At 57.1% G+C, this 18,147-nt stretch overlaps 6 protein-coding genes across 6 annotated transcripts; 2 read left to right on the top strand and 4 right to left on the bottom strand.

Annotated features, from left to right (window-relative positions):
• Positions 1-549: 549 nt before the first annotated feature.
• On the bottom strand, positions 550-2,059 carry SPRG_05513 (hypothetical protein; the record flags this gene model as incomplete). Its single annotated transcript, XM_012344232.1, has 4 exons — positions 550-922; positions 975-1,203; positions 1,254-1,779; positions 1,835-2,059. 4 exons carry the CDS (start codon positions 2,057-2,059, stop codon positions 550-552), a joined length of 1,353 nt encoding a protein of 450 aa, XP_012199622.1.
• A 1,385-nt stretch (positions 2,060-3,444) lies between these two features.
• Positions 3,445-5,540, bottom strand: SPRG_05512 (hypothetical protein; the record flags this gene model as incomplete). Its single annotated transcript, XM_012344231.1, has 9 exons — positions 3,445-3,567; positions 3,624-3,749; positions 3,804-3,991; positions 4,042-4,145; positions 4,196-4,821; positions 4,869-4,967; positions 5,014-5,173; positions 5,283-5,363; positions 5,413-5,540. The coding sequence occupies 9 exons, from the start codon at positions 5,538-5,540 to the stop codon at positions 3,445-3,447; spliced, it is 1,635 nt and encodes a 544-aa protein (XP_012199621.1).
• A 1,644-nt stretch (positions 5,541-7,184) lies between these two features.
• Positions 7,185-8,824, bottom strand: SPRG_05511 (hypothetical protein; the record flags this gene model as incomplete). Its single annotated transcript, XM_012344230.1, has 2 exons — positions 7,185-7,853; positions 7,910-8,824. 2 exons carry the CDS (start codon positions 8,822-8,824, stop codon positions 7,185-7,187), a joined length of 1,584 nt encoding a protein of 527 aa, XP_012199620.1.
• Positions 8,825-12,457: 3,633 nt separating this feature from the next.
• On the bottom strand, positions 12,458-13,831 carry SPRG_05510 (hypothetical protein). The gene is made up of 4 exons (XM_012344229.1): positions 13,669-13,831; positions 13,549-13,621; positions 13,346-13,501; positions 12,458-13,298 (listed from the first exon to the last, which is right to left on the bottom strand). Exons 1-4 carry the CDS (start codon positions 13,789-13,791, stop codon positions 12,481-12,483), a joined length of 1,170 nt encoding a protein of 389 aa, XP_012199619.1. The 5' UTR covers positions 13,792-13,831; the 3' UTR covers positions 12,458-12,480.
• Positions 13,832-14,948: 1,117 nt separating this feature from the next.
• On the top strand, positions 14,949-16,648 carry SPRG_05509 (hypothetical protein; the record flags this gene model as incomplete). The annotated part of the gene is made up of 7 exons (XM_012344228.1): positions 14,949-15,642; positions 15,697-15,789; positions 15,841-16,040; positions 16,085-16,142; positions 16,194-16,268; positions 16,317-16,519; positions 16,567-16,648. Exons 1-7 carry the CDS (start codon positions 15,316-15,318, stop codon positions 16,646-16,648), a joined length of 1,038 nt encoding a protein of 345 aa, XP_012199618.1. The 5' UTR covers positions 14,949-15,315.
• A 186-nt stretch (positions 16,649-16,834) lies between these two features.
• On the top strand, positions 16,835-18,078 carry SPRG_05508 (hypothetical protein; the record flags this gene model as incomplete). Its single annotated transcript, XM_012344227.1, has 6 exons — positions 16,835-16,908; positions 16,965-17,025; positions 17,072-17,326; positions 17,353-17,550; positions 17,601-17,683; positions 17,724-18,078. 6 exons carry the CDS (start codon positions 16,835-16,837, stop codon positions 18,076-18,078), a joined length of 1,026 nt encoding a protein of 341 aa, XP_012199617.1.
• Between the last annotated feature and the right edge of the window lie 69 nt (positions 18,079-18,147).

Genomic DNA, 18,147 nt, shown 5'->3' with positions numbered 1-18,147 from the left:
CATCGAATCTTCAAGGACGTTATTTAGGGTGCAGGAGATTGCTCGATGGAAAACCTACGTTTCGAAAAATGGGGAGTCGCAAAGGAGCCATTACGATACCAAGACGCTAGACACTATAGTAGTTCGTTAACTTGTGGGGGTCGGAAGAGCGCCTGCGTCGATACGACAGAGAACGTGCGGCCACCGACGGCGCAGGCACCCTGTTGTGTGAACAGTTTCTTGGAGCAAGGGACACGCGAAAAGATACTTCAGAAATTACATCCCGTTCCATCGGTTCGGACAACGAGTAACTCATCGACAAATTGTAAGGCTTCCAAGACCATCGCAGGTAGTATGTTGACCATATCCTGACGCCAGCACCGACCATTGCACGCGGTTGCTTCTTTTGCTATTTCAAAAGTTGCTAGTTCGAAAAAACCATTGGGCTTTCCTCGATGGTCGCCACGTTGATACATTGATACATCATGAAATGTGGCTCTGGGCCACGATATTCCATGGTGGTAGGAAACGAAATAATTCATTGGTAACCTCGTGCGAACGAGGTAAATACTAGCATTTCGAAAACGACGACGACGGACTGCAGCACGCGTCGACGTCGTCATCGAGAACAACGTCCGACTTGCTCCGGCGCATGGCTTCATTAGCCGCGTGGACCCAGTTGATCTTGGAGAATTGCCACATGTACATACAGCAGGCCGTGAACGCGCCGAGGGTGAAGCCACCAAAGAGGCCGTTGACGTCCCAATGCAGAGCGAACGCACACACGGATGCCATCGGAAGGCCAATGAGGTAGTACGCACCGGCGTTAACCGCCGTCGCAATCACGGGCTTGGCAATCCCGCGAAAGATGCCTTGGCTGACAGCGTTGACCGCATCAATCATGTGCAAGAGAATGACATAGCAGAGCGCGATGGCGGCCCCCCTAGAATCACCTTGAGCCACCAAGATCAAATAAGAATACTAAGAAAACGTACTCGACGACTTCAGTGTCGTTGATAAAGACCTTGGGCAGCTCATGGCGCGCGAGAAGCATCGTACCCCCGGTCACAAACGAGAGCGACGCGCAGACAAGGATCGCCATCTTCGCAACGCGTCGCGCTTCGTTCGGCTTGTTGGCACCGAGGTAGTTGCCGATGCGGATGGTCGCCGAGAAGGAATGCCCAGGAAGACCATGTAGAAGATCAGAATGAGGTTGATGAGGACCTACGACTTGTGAGAAGAAACTCCAACAAATGGACAAAAATGTCGTGGACGTACCGAGTTGATGCCGATCATGACCTTGTGGTTCGGTAGCCAACCGGCCATGAGCGTGAGCACTTCAAACGCGGTATACTCCATCATGACCATGAGCAGTCCCGGAATCCCAAAGCGGAAGAACTCGCGGAGATTCCCGACTGCGACTGCCTTGTTCCAGTGCAGACCCCACTCGCGGTGGATCGGCCGCCACACAAAGTACGGCAGCATGAAGAGCGGCAACACCACGTAGCTCACGCAGCGTGCGATCGCCGCGCCGTTGAAGCCGAGCGACGTGTGGTAGCAGAGGTAGTAGCCAAGACCGATGTGCACAACATTGCTCAAAAGCGCAATCATTGTCATCGGGTAGACAATGTCATGGGCTTGGAGGAACCGGCGCACGAGCTGGTAGACAAAGTAGAAGGGCAGACCGATCGTGATGATGCGGGTGAACGTGCCGGCAAAGCCAGAGATCTCGGCGTCTTGGCCCATGGCGGTCAAAATATCTCCGGAAAACCAGTTGAGAATGACAACAGGGATAAATGTCTACAAAGACGCAACATGATTGTCCGTTGCATCGTCGAGAGGACAAGAGGTATACCAGAGCCATGCCGAGATGGGCGCTTTGAAAGTAGACGCCAAACTGCTTGGTGTTGCCGGCGCCGTGGGCTTGCGTACAGAGGGTGTCGAGGGCCGACGCAAGGCCGAGGCCCACCGAGAAGGACGTGATGGACGTAAACATACTCGCCATCGTCGCTGCATCGACGTACTCGGTGGCGAGCTGGCCGACAAGCACGACGCTGATCGTTGCGTGGAGCGACTCCATAAAGAGCGTGAAGCGTAAAGATCTACAACTCTCGAGATGAGTCTCATGGTGCAGAGAAAAAGAAGATACTATGAAGTACCATGGGTCCAGCTAGCGACAAGAGGTGCTTGAGCTCGGCCTGCCACGTCGACGCTGTGGACGACGACGACGACGATGTCGGCGTCGTGACTTCCTGGACAGAGTCGACGACCGAATGGTATGTGTTGGTCATGGCGAAAGATAGAAACTGAAGAAACGAAACGTGTAGTATTCAAGGAGAGGAGTCGTTCCGGCCTGTGCAGGGCGATTACACCCCATGATCAAAATGCCATAATCGCAGCGCTCGATCGGTCGCGCTCGTTGAAAAGACTCGTCGAGGTTCAAGGTGTCACATGTTTTCAAGCGATTACATTGGCTACTTTAGGGTGCGACATGTGCTGCGACACGCCACGCGAGACGAGGAGGTCTTCAAACGGATGGCGATGATGCCGTAGAGTGCACCACCCATGATCGACTACATGCCGACGTCGGCGGGGTTCCGACCGCGTAACGAACGCCCTTCTCTCTTTATTGTTGTATGTGCTTTGGGCACTCGAAGGCTTCTCTAAACCATCTCGAATGCCCTAGAGGAATGCGATCGGCGAGTAGCGAGGTTAGACAAGAGGTGCACCTCCTTTCTGATGGTCCAGGATCGCTCTCAGTCCGACGACACGTGGCGCACCCAACGATGAATTTGCCGTTCTTCCGACGGCGCCGTTGGTGGTCCTACATATACCCCCATCGCGGCGACGTCCCTGCAGGACGCCCGGTCACAGTCTGTCCCTGCACACTCGTCATGCGGCTAATAGAGTAGATGGCAATTGGCTTCGCGGTGAGTTTCTTGTGCCTCGAGGTGAGGCTGCATAAAACCGTCTTCAATCCCAAGGAACCGCCCACAAAAGCAACGGTGTTTTTACTACATGTCCTTGGTGAAATGCATCATGGAGCATATGTAGATCGATCGATCGCAAGTACTGAGAGTAGCTCGTACGGTGCAGCCCAACGCCTTGTACTGCTCGCGACGGTGGGTGTGCTGGCACGGCAAGCGTAGTACCTAGATAGCTACACGGAATGGCTTCATTGTGTGTTGAATACACATCGCAAGATGCGTTCATTGCAGGAGAGATTGCAGAGCATTCTTCAAAATCGCGCATAAGGTCAGACCTCCCATTTCAATGCCGAGGCCTGGCTGTGCCCACATGTCGATCCAGAGCGATGGCTCTTGCGAATGAGGATCGCACCGCGTGTCCTATGCCCCGGTCATCGCAGCGCTCTGTGGCCCACTCGCTACAGGCTTTGTTTACATGTCCACAAGTATTGATTCCCTTTTTAAACCTAACCAGATACTTATATCCTGCTACAGTACACTATACGGTGGTCGCGTTATGGAGCACTTGATAGTCGCAATACGACTCGCACGACTCCAAGTGCAGGTCTGGGTCCTGTGCATACGTTGTGCTGTACTCGGTTCGGAACATGGCCTCGGGGTCCTGGATGCCGGGGACGTGGCTGCCAAAGATCTTTCGTTGCACTGCAGCGGAAACACGCGTCTTCGGTCGAGCTTCTGAAGCGCTGTCTCGACGCTGATCTTTTGGCCCCATGCGCGACGCCACACGTACAAGTCCAAGTACGGCGTGCCGTGGTCCCACATGAGGGTTTTGACAAGCGAATTCTAAAAACACGCCATTTTCGTCCGGAGACTGCCACGTCATGAAATTGCACTTACATTGGGGGCGTACAAAAGACCTGCCAGCGGGTGGTGGGACGCAACGCAGGCACCGTGGATATCGCGCTTAAAGACATAAAAGCCCCGGGCCCACATGGCGTCCTGCACCTTGGCCCAGTCCGTGTCGGACGGCATCACAATATCAATGTCCCTTGTATGGGGAATGATCGCCTCGTCGCGCCACGCCCCTACACGCAGCGTCTGCGTTCATCAAACGAAAAGAAGACGAAAACTGTACCGAGGAGCGTCCCAAAGTAGACAAATACCGGCAGGCCGAGGTCGTAGCTGACCTCGAGCATGTTTCCAGCAGCAGCTGCAGCACGGCCGATCGGCACGGTTTGCCTGGTGGTGTCTCGAAGAGTGTCGACTTGACGCCGCGCCGCGCCCCGCACTGCTGTGGCTTCATCGGTAGGCAAAACTCCCACGCTTCGCCGGCCCGGAGCTTGGTCGTGTTGTGAAACGGAGCCAGGTGTTGGACGTGGGCAGCGTCGAGACGTAGCGGGATCGGGTCCTTCAGAAACGTGGCGAGCCGCGCGTCGTACAATGCGTCAGCGCGCAGCGGGCATCGAGCGACGTTGGGCGTCACGTTGCGAGCGATAAGTGGTGTGTCGTTTTGGCAAAGCGCTTGGCAGAGAGGGTTCGGGTAGATGGCAGCTTCGCCGTCGTGGTCGTGCATGCCGCGGGCCGCCGTAAAGAATGTCGGTGGGTGCGCCGGTGCGAATATCGATACGTTGTACAGTCGCAAGCACGTGGGCGGCGTCAGCTGCGCGTACTTGTAAGCGTGCTCATGTTGTGGCGATATGCGAAACTTGGCGTTGTCGTTCGTCATGGGCTCGATCCGCGACCAGCGGACGTGCGGTGGCACCTCGTACGACGCTGCGTTGCCAGCGTAGAGGAGGCTCGCGAGTGGGTGGTGGGCGGCGAGGCACGTAATATCGCCCGCGTTCTTGTCGTAAAAGTGGGCCAGACCGCGGGCCCAGAGCCAGTCGGTAACGTCGGCCGTTGCGTTCGTGAGCATCTAGTTCCGTTGAAGAGCCACCATTCCATCGAGGAGCTTTGTAGTACGTCGAGGACAGGCGTCGCCGGCGGCAGCGCGCCATGCTCCCACATGTGTTCCAGCGCTGCCCCGATCGGCAGGGCTACGTGACCGCGGGCTTCCATCGCCTGGAAGACCAACGTGAGGCAAGCGGCTATCGAATGGGTGGCGTACCGCCATCGTCGTCACAAGCAAGTGATGCAAGACTGCCGACCGACACGGCGGGTGCTGCGTGAGCAGCGAGTCTTGGTCGCCAGCGGCAACACCGCAAATGACCGAGCGCAGCGGTAGGCAATCGCGCCACGAGCGCGTGGTCGACATGGACGGCCGCGCGCTAAGTATGCAAACGTGTTACTAGTACAACGGATGATGTCCATCGCGTACCGCTGCAGCTTGGCCAACCCGGCGGTGGCATGATCGGGTGCGCGGCCATGGCTTCGTACTGTGCCGCGAAGGCGTTGCTTTGGTAGCTGCAATGCGCGTGGTGGAGCGACGTGGTCACTTTGGCGGCGCGAAGCGTGGTACTAGAACCGGTTGGTGTCACTCATTGCATTTGCCAGTGTGTCAATATACCTTGTGACGACATGGGAGGATCGGCGCTGGAGAAGAAGGACCATAGTCACTGCCATCGTGTAGAGGCTGACGAATGCCACGGCGAGCCGCTGCGTGCCGGACGTGAACTTGGGCCACGAAGTCTTCATGGAGCTGATTGCGGAATGATGCAGATTGTTGTTTGGATGGGACTCTTTCTGTAGGGCCCCCTACATAGCCAAGGAACCGGAATAGAGTGTATAAGCTTGATGTTTGTATCAGTGTGGTTTGAGGAGGACCCGGTTCCGAATCGCCACCCGAGACAGAACGGCTGATAGATTGAATGATAGCGTTGGCAACGTTGACAAGCATATGCATGTCGATGATGATGATGATAAAGTGCCATATATTGCTTGTTGTTGCTCATCAAGGCAATAAAGATAGCATCCCTTGGCGCCACCACGCAGTGCTCGTGAAACGACAAGACCGTGCTTCGATCCTCATTGCGCGCAAAGCAGCAGATTTTTGGGGACAAAATTGCGCCTGCTGGCTCCAAGTGGTACTAGGACATTTGTGTCTGATCTGGCGTTGGCCCTGTGCATACGACGCGGTGCAAGCCGTCATTTTCAGTTCAATTTTCAGTTCATTAAAAGCAAGACACTGCTCTAAAAGTTATTATTACGTGTCGACATGCCTAGCGTTGTCAAGAGCGATATACCAACATCTCTAGCACCATGGGCATGATCAGCGGAGCATAACGACTTTGGCCACCTTTAACAACGGAAGTTCAAACCACACGGTCAGAGACCCCTTGGGCGAGGCTGGCCGGCGATGCCCTCGAGCTACCTCGCATTGGCGCCCAAGGCGGTCCATACCATCCATTACGCCGCGTTCATATGCCTCTGGGTCGTTCGAAATGATTGCGTCTGCTTCTCTAATCTCAGTCCACAGACAATCGCCATCAAGGTATTGTAGCAAGCGTCGCTCAACCGACCCTGCACCACAGCCTCGTCCATGCGTCCGATCTTCTTCGGCTCTTGGCACAACATAAGTGGTCGCGCCGGCATCGAGTCCCGCTAGTTGATAATGTCCTCCACCGAGTGCACGCAACGGGAAAAACAGAGTTCGATCTCTCGTCGAACGATCGTCTACTACAGTAGTTTGTTACTAAATGGTTCATCTATGGACGAGCCACGGCACCAACGACAGGAGCTGCCTCGTCCATCCAAGTAAGCGCTTGGGGTCGCTAACAAGCACGCATTCGAGCCCACGAGGGAGCCAAGGCGCCGACTCAACGCTGCAAAAAGATGAGTCAATCAGGAAGTTCCTGCGCGTCCGAAGTGTGAGCTGCACAATCGCGTCGTCGCTCCATCAGCTGTCGAAGGTAAATCCACCCACTGGCTCCAGTTTACCACGCCGTGGACTCGTAGTAAGGTGGTTTTCCTAGTGTACACAATCCACACAAAATGTACCAAGGTGGCGAGGTGCCTACCATGTCATCACTTCCCCAGCTTACAGTGATGATCGCTCAGCTAAAGTTGAGAGAACGACTTATATCCTTCGTAGCGACAGCCGCTCGCACCGACTCCGGAAGATGAGACTCTGCGTCCCGCAGGAATAGCCGTGCCACCCAAAGAAGCGACAGGCCGAGTAGCCGCCGCGTCCGATCTCGGAATCTGCGCTCGTTTCACTAGCTGGTCCGCAGTACTCTTGATGGGCAAAGAGTTACATTATACGTTGGTATAAATGTGGTATACACAATGTTGTCTGTCAAGTAGTACGCGTCCAACGTAGCAACAACCGTCGTCGTCGGTTTAAAAAGCAAAGCCGTTGCCCGAGCCAAAGTAGCTCGGCGGCGGCGGCGCACCCGACGACGCCGCGCGGCGACGGCCCGCGAGGTCGGCCGCAAACGACGCACTCAAGCCGGGCTCCTTCTTGGCCGGGACCGGGCCACGCGCTCGGCCAAAGCCGCGAGTCCCGTCCGGTCCGGCCGCTTGCCGAAAGGCCTGCGCAATCGCAGAGTCGACGGCGTCCGGGCTCTTGAGCGGCAGGCGCTGCGGCCGCTGCCCCGACGACGACGATCGGCCGCGCGTAAAAGGCGTCGCCGCCTCGTTGCCCATCGTGCGCGCGCGGCTGCGCTCGCCAGTGTTCATATGCGTCGTGTGGTTGTCGTGGCGGGCAGGCGGCGCGGTCGCCGCAGCGTGTACGCTCGGCGGGCGGTACTCGAGCTTGACCTTGGAGGCGTACTTGCGGCCACTCTTCTTGTTCTTCCCGACCGTAAACGAGACGTAGTCGCCTTGGAAGATGTCAATCGAGCCGTCTTCGTCGGGCACGAGGCGAAAGCTGATGGACGAGCCGTCTTGGCGGGCCGGCGTGATGAGACCACCCGCGCCACGGATCGAGTAGACGACGCCCGTGCTCACTTTGCCTTCGCTGAGGTCGTTGAGGCCCTCGCCGACCGACTCGACGTGGATCGGTGCCGACTAGCATCATCGACATGGAATAAGAACTCAGAGAGAGAGAGAGTGGTGGACCGTACCTTGTTGCCGGCGCGGGGCGAGCTCGAGGCCGAGTTGCTACCGCCGCCGCAGGTCGACTGGAATGCGGCCGCGGCCGACTTGGCACGGCGCCGGTCGACGTCGACCGGGAACATGCGCTGCTTGAGCTTGTCGGTGGTCGTACCGTCAAAGAGCACGACCTGCATGCCCGTGCGCCAGTTGTATTGGTCCGAGAGCGTCAGGACCGCGTGGTTGGCCATTTCGGCATCGATAAACTCAATGATCGCATACCTACGTAGGCGCATCGTCGTTAGGGAGAGAAGACGCGCGACATGATACGTACGTTTCACCCGAGATGACGGGCGGCTTGAGGACCGCGTTGCGGCCCGTGGCGCCGTTCTTTTTGAGGAGGCGGAGATACGTGATTTCGCCGCACGTGCGGAAGGTTCTTTGAGGCTGGCAATGCTCGCGTCTTCGGCGAGGTTGTAGGCAATCGCCGTCCGCGACAACTTGCCGTGGTACGTCTGGTCGTACGGCAGCGGGTCCTTGCGGCAGACGCTGGAGCCCTCTTCGCTCAAGAGCAGCTTAGTCGAGAGCTCGAGCGCTTGCTGGAGGAGCGCAATGTCGGTCGTGAGCTTCTTGACGCGGCCAAAGCTCGCGAGCAGCTCGAGCTTGACGTAGCCATGCGCGTTCATGTTTTTGAGCAGAAAGAGGTCGCCGAGGAGGTTGTCGTCGCAAAAGTAAAACTCGAGCTGGTCGCAGATCGTGCGCAGAAAGGTTGCCGGCAGCACCGCCGGCGGCGCGTGCGACGGCGAGAGCGGCTCGGCCTCGGGCTGCGCGAGAGGCGGTCCATGCAGCGAGAGGCACGAGATGTCCACGTCGATCGGCGTGTGGACCAGCTGCGGCAGCGGCGCCATCATCGAGACGTCCAGCGGCTCCATCGTGTAGCTCTCCATCAGATCTGGTAGTGGTGCGAAGTAGTCGAGGACTAGGTGGTATCCACGGCCTCGGCGCAGATGCGGGTAAGAGCAAATGACCGCAGAGACTGCCAGAAGGCTTCTCTTGGCGAATGTATGCAGCATGATACGGGCCCGTGATTGGCTGATATTCCGACGGCCCTACCCCGTTTGAACCCGCCTCCAATTTAATGTACACAGAGGGCGTTGGATAGAAAAGCCAAGTGACTTTCGATGGCCATTCTATTTTGGCATTAAAAGAGACGCCCGCCACATTGAAGCAAGATCGCAGCTCGGCGGCCGCGGGACGACACCCGTCACCCGCCATGTCAACCGCCTTCTCCCTGCGCGACGAGGACCATCCTCTTGGTACAATTCATCGCGGCCATCGCGGCCATTCTTACTAAAGTTGCGGCGGCTGATGGACCACTTCACAGCACTGTCTTTGGCAGGTACGGTATATATGCATCCATACCTCAAGTGAAAGAACGTCGCGATCCGAATAGACTTGGATCTCCTCATGTTGCGACATCAAGGGTCCATAAAACGCTCTCGGCAATAGCACACGCGATTGAGAAGTAACCTGCATACCGAGTGTTCGGTGTGTGGTCTATAGGAAGGCGATGGTTCTCTTTCTGGAGTTGCATGGTAGATGCTCCAAGCCAGAGCTGCGGAAATCTTTTTGATTCCAGTGCATGTGCATGGCAGTCTACGTGTTGACGACGAGGACCTCAGCTTAGGGAGTCAATAATGCATTGTTCTCTTGACCTCAGCGCAGGATGGCAATGTTGTGACGGCGCACAGAATCGAGCAGGAGAAAGAGACGGTTTGGATAATGTCGTCGCCAAGTGGGACAGTCGCGAGATTGAAGGTGGCAAGCGGGTTTCCGGATATACCGGATACGAGGACGCATTCCACGCGTTCGTTCGCGGAAAGGCAACGAATGCGCTCGCTCTTTCGACGCGTGGTGTTGACGATTCCTTCCATTTTGATGACAATATTCAAGTGTCTAGCGAGCTAGTTGGAGCTGGCACACGCCGACTATAGTTGCGACAGGCATGTGGATGGGACGCGGCAACGAGGGAGAAGCGGGGCGAGCGGCAAGCTTGACCGAACGAATCCGTCGCGAGGGGGATCGGGGTGGTTGCTTCGTGGCCAATGAAGCCAGGCTACTTTTGCTTCAAGTGCAACTGCGGCTCATTGACGAAGCGTCATTGACAGCGCCGCCGTGGTGGGTTGTGGGCACATGTCGCGCGCTGCGTGTCGCCATACAATCGCCCAGTGCGATCCCACAACACGTCGGCGCCAGCCACACATTTGCCGTCGCAGCCGCGTGGTGATAGGGCTACTCTTCTTCGCACAAGATACCAACGGAAGCGGCGTCTGGTCGGGCGCCAGGATCAGACGCATCGCGAATGAGCGGGGATCAGACCAGTGGACCAGGTGCACACGACGGATCCAATACAATTGTACCAGTCGAGACGGAGCAAAGCAAATCGAGTATGTACAACCGAAAACGGCAACCTCTCGTACACTACAGCACCAACGGCAGATACGCCGGGAGACAGCGCACGAAGGAGCATGGCCTTTCTGTGACATTTTCATTTACCTTGTACATTATTCTATGCAGCTCGCCGAGGCATCTCCATGTCATGAGAGCGGTAGACCACAGCCGTGTTTCTTGAGCCAACGTCGTTGCCCGACTTGTCGTAGACAAGAGTGTACTATACAAAGTCAAGGTTGAAAGTATGTTGGTGTCGCCATATCCCTTAAACGTACTAGCATAAAGCCAAGCACAACGCGAGCGTTTACAGAGGCAACTGTGCCGAGCAGCTGCGCTTGTCCCCTTACGGCAACCCGCCCACGTCACCCCGCGGTATGGGGCCTTTGTGTGCCGTGCCGCGGCGTACAAAGCCGTGGCTGTCCGCCGGTCCAGCTTGCACTTTTTCAGCCCCGATGCTCGCCACTTTCCTCTCTGCGATGCGCAAGCCCGCAAAACGTATGACCATCTTTTAGCGTCCACACGTCGGCGCGATCTGGCGCGCTTTTGCACCGATGCGGGATATTTTGAAGATGCAGCTCCCGGTCAAGGCAGCTACTACTATCACACGACTGCATGTCCGGCACTTGGCTCGTCGCACTGCGGTGCCATCTCTTGACGCGTCGCTCAACGCTCTAGATACGACCCTTGGTGTGCTCGCTACCTGGTCCCTCGCACAATCTCGAATCACGACTACTAACGCTCCTCGTTCACGCACCGGCCACGCCTCACAAGCGCGTTAGGAAGTCCACCATAACATTATCTTTATAATGGCACGCAATAATTCATTTTTAAAAACAACAGAGGGAAACGACGCGGGGTAGGGTCCGTCAACGCAAACGTGACATGTCGATCTTGTAAATTACTTGAAGCATTCGAACAAAGCGAGTTATTAATAACCAATCAGTCGAAGCTTTTGATGGAAAAGCCATGGATTACTATGTATTTCGTCCAGTAGTCGCCATAAAGTACATGAGAAGGCGCGTGGATTGGCTAAAATTCGCGCAGATATATTCGCCACACCGAGCACCGCGATTGAGCTTCACCAGATGGGACGACAGAGCTCCGCGTCCAACGCGGCCGGGTGCCGCCGTCCAAGCTAGCTGCCCGCTGCTTACCGTCTTCGAATACCTGCACCACTCATCCTATGGTATTGCCTACTAATGTCTGACTGTAGCGGTGTCGGCGACCAGGATTAGCTGCTGCAACGTGGCGGCAAGGCTGTTGTGATGCTTGGCAGGCCTCGTGTCGCATGTGGACATACCATCGAAAGTGCATCACGAGCCATACATCATTAGTAGGGTTCGAGAGGGACTCGCCCTGAAATTCGATCAATCGCGCTCATAAGCTCAGCCGCCCATACTATATGTATGAACGTATTTCGCCGCGTTATCTTCGTTGTTACAAAGAGTTCGCATACGTAGAGACTAGCAATCTCCTTCTTCTTCATTCGCTCGCCGGGCCGAGGCTGTGCAAGCGGGGGCGCGGGGGCTCGTCTTGCTCTTCTACTTGCGGCTGCGGGTGAGGCCCCTGACGACAAGCTCCGTAAACTCCTTCCACGCTTCGCGATCGGCGGCAAAGCTGCGCAGTTTCTTGAGGTCCTCGAGAGACGCCAGCGACTGAGGCGGCGTCGACGACTGGAGGTCGCGGTGCAGGACGATCGGCAACGTGATCTTGGTGCGGCCTAAAAAACGGGGCGCCTCAGGAGCGGCAAAGAAGCGGGCAGCGGCAATGTTGGCAGGAACGTATTCACTCATGCGCAGCACGTGGCCCAGCAGGCAGGCGCCAGCGCTGGCGGGCGACGATCTCGCTCAGCGGGACGCTGTTGCAGCGCTTGTAGAGCGCGACGTCGCTGAGCGTGTTCAGATAAAAGATGCCTAGTCGCCCATACTAGCATGAAATAATGCACCAAGCCATCTTTTCCAGTTCGTCAGAGACCTACCCCTTGTATTGAAAGTTGGTCGACCCGATTATTCATGTACACGCAGATGGGCTTGAGCTCCCGCCATATGCCCACTCCAAGCCGATACCAACAGCGTGATGCAGACGAGGCGGCGACGTGACGTGTTGAGGACAGAAATGAAAAATGATAAGGACGTACTAGTACTAGTATGTATCAACTCGCATAGACGCGGAGGGCCGTGCCAATAAAGATCATGCACGTGCCGGCGGCAAGAATGCACATGTTGCGGCGGCCTTCAATTTCCTTGAAGTAGACCGCCGACCAGAGCATCGACACCATGGCGGGGCCGATCGCGGTGAGGGGGTACACCAGGTCAAAGCCGAGGTTGCCAGCCGAGAGGAGCTGGCCCGCGAGGCCCGTCGCCCAGAGCAAGCCCGAGACGTACGCTGGGCGGAGCGCGCTGCGGGGCATGCGGCGCTTCCGGATGCGGTGCACGGTCGAGTAGAGCAGAAAGGCGATCGTCGACGTGATGTAGATGCCCATGCACTGGCTAAAGAGAAAGTTGAGCGGGTTGCAGTCCTTCCCAGCGTGGTTGCACGCCTGCTGCCAGAGCACGTAGGGCGTGAGGCAGTTGCCGAGGAGGCACCCCACAAAGAGTGCCAACGCAATGCCAACAACGCGGCGCTTCTTCTCGTCCGAGCCAATGTCTTCGGCGCCTTCGACACGCTCGTTGGGAATCGTAAAGGGGCCATAGTTGGGCAATTCTGGGTGCATGAGCGACTGGGCGAGCGATTCGCGGCGCAGCGCTGGTACGTCTAAATCGAGGGCCGACGACGTCGACGACGCGGGCGACGACTTTTCAAGCAGTGGCTTGGCTTCGGTTGCGTTCTGGTCTTCGAGTTGAACGGCCGCGGGCGTCGAGAGCGTCGGCTGAATCTTGCCGTAGACCAGGATCGATCCGATCATGAAGAGGATGCCGAGCTCCGAGATGCGCGGGTACGTCGGGATCGTCGGGTAGACGCCAAAGAGGCCTATCCGTTCTTGTGTGTCAAGTGCAAACTCAACACTCTGCGTGTACCGTAGCGCGAGACAACGTAGCCCATGGTGATGTTGGCGCCGTTCCAGAGCATAAAGCCGACGCCAAGACCGAGCGTGTTGACTACGGTCGGGATCAAGAGGTTGGCGATCGCAAAGAGGCAGCCGCCGAGGAGACCGCCGGGAAACATAAACATGCCTAACGCGCGCGATAAGAGGCATGCGGATATCGAATCGTTTGTGTACCCTTCTCGGCAATGTAGCTCCACTCGTTCGAGACGAGGCCCCAGACAAGGCCGACGGCGAGGATGCCCGAGCACTAGTACATCTCGCGATGAGCACGCGCTGGCAGGAAGCGGGCCGTACCATATACCACTGGAAGACCATGCCGTCGTAGGTCGGGTACTGCTTGGCAGGGACGTACGTCGTCCCAAAGAAGACGACGGCGAGGACCACGCCGAGGCAGCCGAGGTATGGGTTGGTTGTCATGGGCGTACCGTGCCAAATAAGAAGTGAGACTGGTCGTGTTCGATTCTGGAATTGAAAAAACGGTTCGTTTTCGCAATACAATACGACCGTACTATCAGAAGTGGCCTGGCGCCACTGGGAACGACTTGTTTGGCCGCCAAACTGCAAGCGTGTGCAATACTTGCCGTTGATTTACGTGGATTTGTGCAGGAGGCAGCTGTCGATCAACTTCAACCTCGCCTCGTTATTAATGCCCGGCAACATGTTTGTGTTTGTATGGAGGGACCGTGCGCGCTCAAAAAATCAACAACTGGGGAGGCATAAATCCAGTGGCTGGGTGCGCCGTTGGCTGCATATTCAGTACTCGCACTTTCCCAACTGTGCCGCATGCGACGACCGGCCGCGTGGCGACATCGCGTACGTCAGGTTGTCGTCGGACGGCCACGCTTTGCGCACGAATTGATCCCCTGACGACGTGCGCCACCATCGCTGTTGCGTCTGCGTCAACAGTCGTCGTCCGACCTCATACGACGCAGGGACAGAGCTTGAATGGGCTTTTGAACAGCATTTTGAATAGCATCTTGAGCGCACCGCTTCTTGCAAGACGGACACGTACACGACGATGTCTTTTCCATTGGGCGAGCCGCGAGCGACCCGGTAGAGAGAGAGTTCGGGCGCTTATTAGCGAACCGTTCTGCTGGCCACCCTTTGGATTCGACGCTGAGGTGGCGGTGGAGCTGGTTCTGGAGCGCCTTGTTTTGCGTCGTAATACGTGTCGCGCTTGAAGAAGAACACCACCCGAGGTCGCACGAACGGCTTGCCATCTTGCTACTTGCCGTCTTGACGTAGTAGTACTCGTTCCAAAGTCGATCGCTGAGAAGATTGACGTGCTACGTCCTACAGCAGCGGCGGCGTGACAGCGCGGCGTGTGTGATGTACTATAATTCATTCCTTGCAACTTCAGACATGATGCAAACGGGACAGTATGAAGCAACGAGGATACGGGATGCGCGGTGCCCTTTCTTGAACCTCACCACGTTCCATGTGGCCACGAGGTTGATGGCGCGGAGACAGAAGAGACAAATCCCGCAGCAATTGAGACCATTATGGTAAATCTGCAACGCATCCGGATATCAACTGCAATGTGCCAATCAACCGGCCACCCACTGGTTTGGGTGGATTCCTGCTGGCCGAGGAGAAAAATGTGGCAGCGCGCGCCGGTGGCTGGCCGCGGCTTTGGCGCGCTGGCGACAGTGCCCATCCCGGCCGGGACGCTTGTGCTTCGTACGACGGCTACTGCGTCGTTGCCGCTCGACCTGGGTGCGACCTGCGCCCACTGCTTTGCCCCCGCCGCGCTGCGCTGCGCCCGCTGCAAGCTGCTCAAGTACTGCAGCCGCGGCTGCCAGCGCGCTGACTGGCCGTCCCACGGAGGCGAGTGCAAGTACCTCACGCCGTACATGGCGTCGGCGTCTGGGCCGCCGCCGACGCCGACCGTGCTTCTAGCCGCGCGGCTGCACTCTCTTGGCGCTATCGACCCGAGCGACTATGCGACCCATCTCGACGCGCACACCCCCGAGCAATCCAGCGGTACCGCGACATGAGTGCTCTCGTGCTGCAGATCCTTGGTGCTGCCAACAACAACGATGTCGCAGATACATTGCCTTCGATGCACCGCCTGCTCTTGACGTTTGCGCTGCTCAACTGCAACGCGTTTACCGTCTGCTCGCCCGAGCAAGTGCCCATTGGCATTGGCTTTTTCCCGTGGCGGCGGCGTTGAATCACGCGTGCGTCCCAAACTGCGTGGCCACCTTCCGCGGCCGTGAACTCCACCTGCGCGCGCTGCGACCGATATCGCCCGGCGACGAGCTCACGGTGCGTCGACGCTCCTTGAAACTTCAACCAGCTGCTCACCGCACATTCGTTTAGATTGCCTACACGGAAGTGGTTGCACCCACGCGCGCGCGCCGACTCGAACTCGCGACGTCGTACTTCTTCCACTGCGATTGCCTTCGTTGCATGGTACGGTAGCCAGAGCCCCTTGGTGCTATGGACATTTGGCTACTTATGTAGGGGTCGGGGTCGTGCTGGGCAAAAAAAGAGCCCTTGCTGGAAGGCCTTGGGTGCAGTCAAAGCGGCTGCGCCGGCCGCCTCGAGCCCGCCATTGATGGGGCGGTAAACACATGTCCCACCTGCTTGACGGTGACCGAGTGCAACGACGTGACACCTCGCCTGGTCCAACGCGCGATCCAAGCAGCCGACGACGCGGAGCGGTACGTGTGGCATAAAAGTTGCAGGTTCCAGAACGCACGTCTAGGCGCAAGGATGTTCCGAAGGCGATTGCATCCCGGCAACGCGCCTATGCATTGACGCAGGTCCATTCTGTCGTGCATCCTGTTAAAGTCACCATCGTCGGGATCAACTAGGCGTCGTACCACAAGTACCACGCCGACAACATTGCAGGCGCCGAGACGCTCGCCAACTTGATCATGAGTGCCGAGGTTCCAAGTCCCATTCAGTTGCAAATTGCACTCCACGTTTTCTGGTAGAATGCGAGGTTTCGAGACGCAGCACAGAATTCGCTTGCACTCGCGCTGTACGCGTCGGCGCTCGAAGGACTGAGGTGGCTGTATGGTCCCGAGCTCGCGCCGTTGCGTGGTCTCACCACTCTCAAGTACGCCCAAGCACTGCATCTCGCCGACCCCCGTGCCAAGGACGAGGCCCTGCGTCTTGTCCAAGAAGCATGTCCCTTGTACGTCGGCGTCATCCAAACGAGGCGGTGGTCAGTGGACAGTGTAGGCTCGCGACGACACACGGTGACGATAGCGCTGTCGTCGCGACAGCCATTGCACTCCTTCATGAGCTTCAGCGGGTAGAGTAAAGTCTCTGTAGCTTCATACAAGGCGGCGAGGACGAAATAACGGGGTGCTCTGAGCGGTGGCAGGAATTGCACTAAATCGTACATCCAGTCCAAGAATAGTCGCCATCCAGCGATGTGATTGGTGGTTGGACCAGCGGTTGGCCAATCAAATGCGCGCGAGACGGATCGAAACCAATCCTGTCGGGCATGTCGGTGGACTCGACGAACCAGACGCCAGGGTCGCCCAACTCGGTCTTCTTGACCGAGACCAAGCTCCGAGGGTATGCACCGGCAGTCGTCATCGTCCGCACCTCGTCACTGACAGTCGTGGTTGTAGCCATGACTTTCCAACCAAAGAGCTCTCGGAGCTCGAGCCGCTCGTCTCGGGTGTCTCGCTGGTCCATCGCTTTTTTCCATTCTTTCGCTGCTCATGGCTGTCGGTAGATGTCGCAGTCGACGCTGCTACTCAAGAAGCGCAAGGAGCTCCGCGAAGTCAACGACGCCCTCGAGTTCATGAAGGAAGAGTACGCCCAGCGCGTCGAGTCGTGCGCCGAGCGCCAACGCGAATTCGAGCGCAAGCAGCAAGACATGCGGGATCAAGTGAGCAAGTTTGAGAAATTTATCAAAGAAAACGACTCCAAGCGGACACGTGCTGAGCTCAAGGCCAAGACGGAGCACCGGTCCAGCGAGCAAAACGAAGTGCGCAAGAAGCAGCTCTTGCGCAGTACGAGAAAGACGTCTCGCAGCGGGAGGCGCTCGAGAAGAAGCGCGACCAGCTGCTCAAGTACCGCACGTATTTGGACAGCGCGGTCGAGGCATCTGAGCAAGAATACGAAGAGATTGCGGACATTCTGAACCGCTATGCGACCTTGGTGGACGCCAACAAGGACCTCCAGGTACAGGTGCAGAGCGCCGAGTCGCAGGTACTGACCACCGCCCTGCAAATCGATGGTTGCGAGAGAGATCGGAGTAGATTGACCGATTGCGGCAAGAATTGCGCACGTTCAAAACCGAGATGGAAAACAACATTTTGGTACAAAACAGCGAAATCCACGGGTAAATCCAGTCGAAATTTGGGACAATATGAGGAACGTAGGCACCAACAACACCTGGAACGCATTCGCGGCGAGACCTTCCAGCTCGATTTGGACCGTGGCCGCGACGACCGGACGTACAATGACCGGTCACGCGAGTCCGGTCAAATCATTTTGGCGATCAAAAACCTCTACAACCGGTGTCGCACGAGCATGGGCGGCAAGATCCCGCCCGTCACGGACCAGTCGTCCGACACGATGGTGTACATGACCAATATTCTCAAGGTCGTCGCCGAGCGCATCGTGGATCTCGAGTACATCACGGCAGCGTACGAGCCCAACAACCCGATCGAGACAACTGTGAGTGGCGCCAAGACGACGAAGGCGCTGGCGAAGAAAGCAGCGGCAACGACGTAGTGCTCTTTTCATTTGAATATGCTAGTATCATCCTCATAGACAATTGCGATATACAAGTCGTCGTTTAAG

Source organism: Saprolegnia parasitica (genome assembly GCF_000151545.1).
Source record: "Saprolegnia parasitica CBS 223.65 unplaced genomic scaffold supercont2.17, whole genome shotgun sequence".
In the NCBI taxonomy this organism is placed as follows: domain Eukaryota; phylum Oomycota; class Saprolegniomycetes; order Saprolegniales; family Saprolegniaceae; genus Saprolegnia; species Saprolegnia parasitica.
This window is presented reverse-complemented; position numbering and strand designations above follow the sequence as displayed.

What these genes read in the sequence shown, in the direction of transcription:
- SPRG_05510 (XM_012344229.1), bottom strand. Translation starts at nt 13,791, where the DNA reads ATGACAACCAACCCATACCTCGGCTGCCTCGGCGTGGTCCTCGCCGTC. An exon ending in GAGCTACATTGCCGAGAAGG is followed by an intron (nt 13,502 to 13,548) that starts GTACACAAACGA and finishes CGCGCGCGTTAG; the next exon opens with GCATGTTTATGTTTCCCGGC. An exon ending in CTACGTTGTCTCGCGCTACG is followed by an intron (nt 13,299 to 13,345) that starts GTACACGCAGAG and finishes AAGAACGGATAG; the next exon opens with GCCTCTTTGGCGTCTACCCG.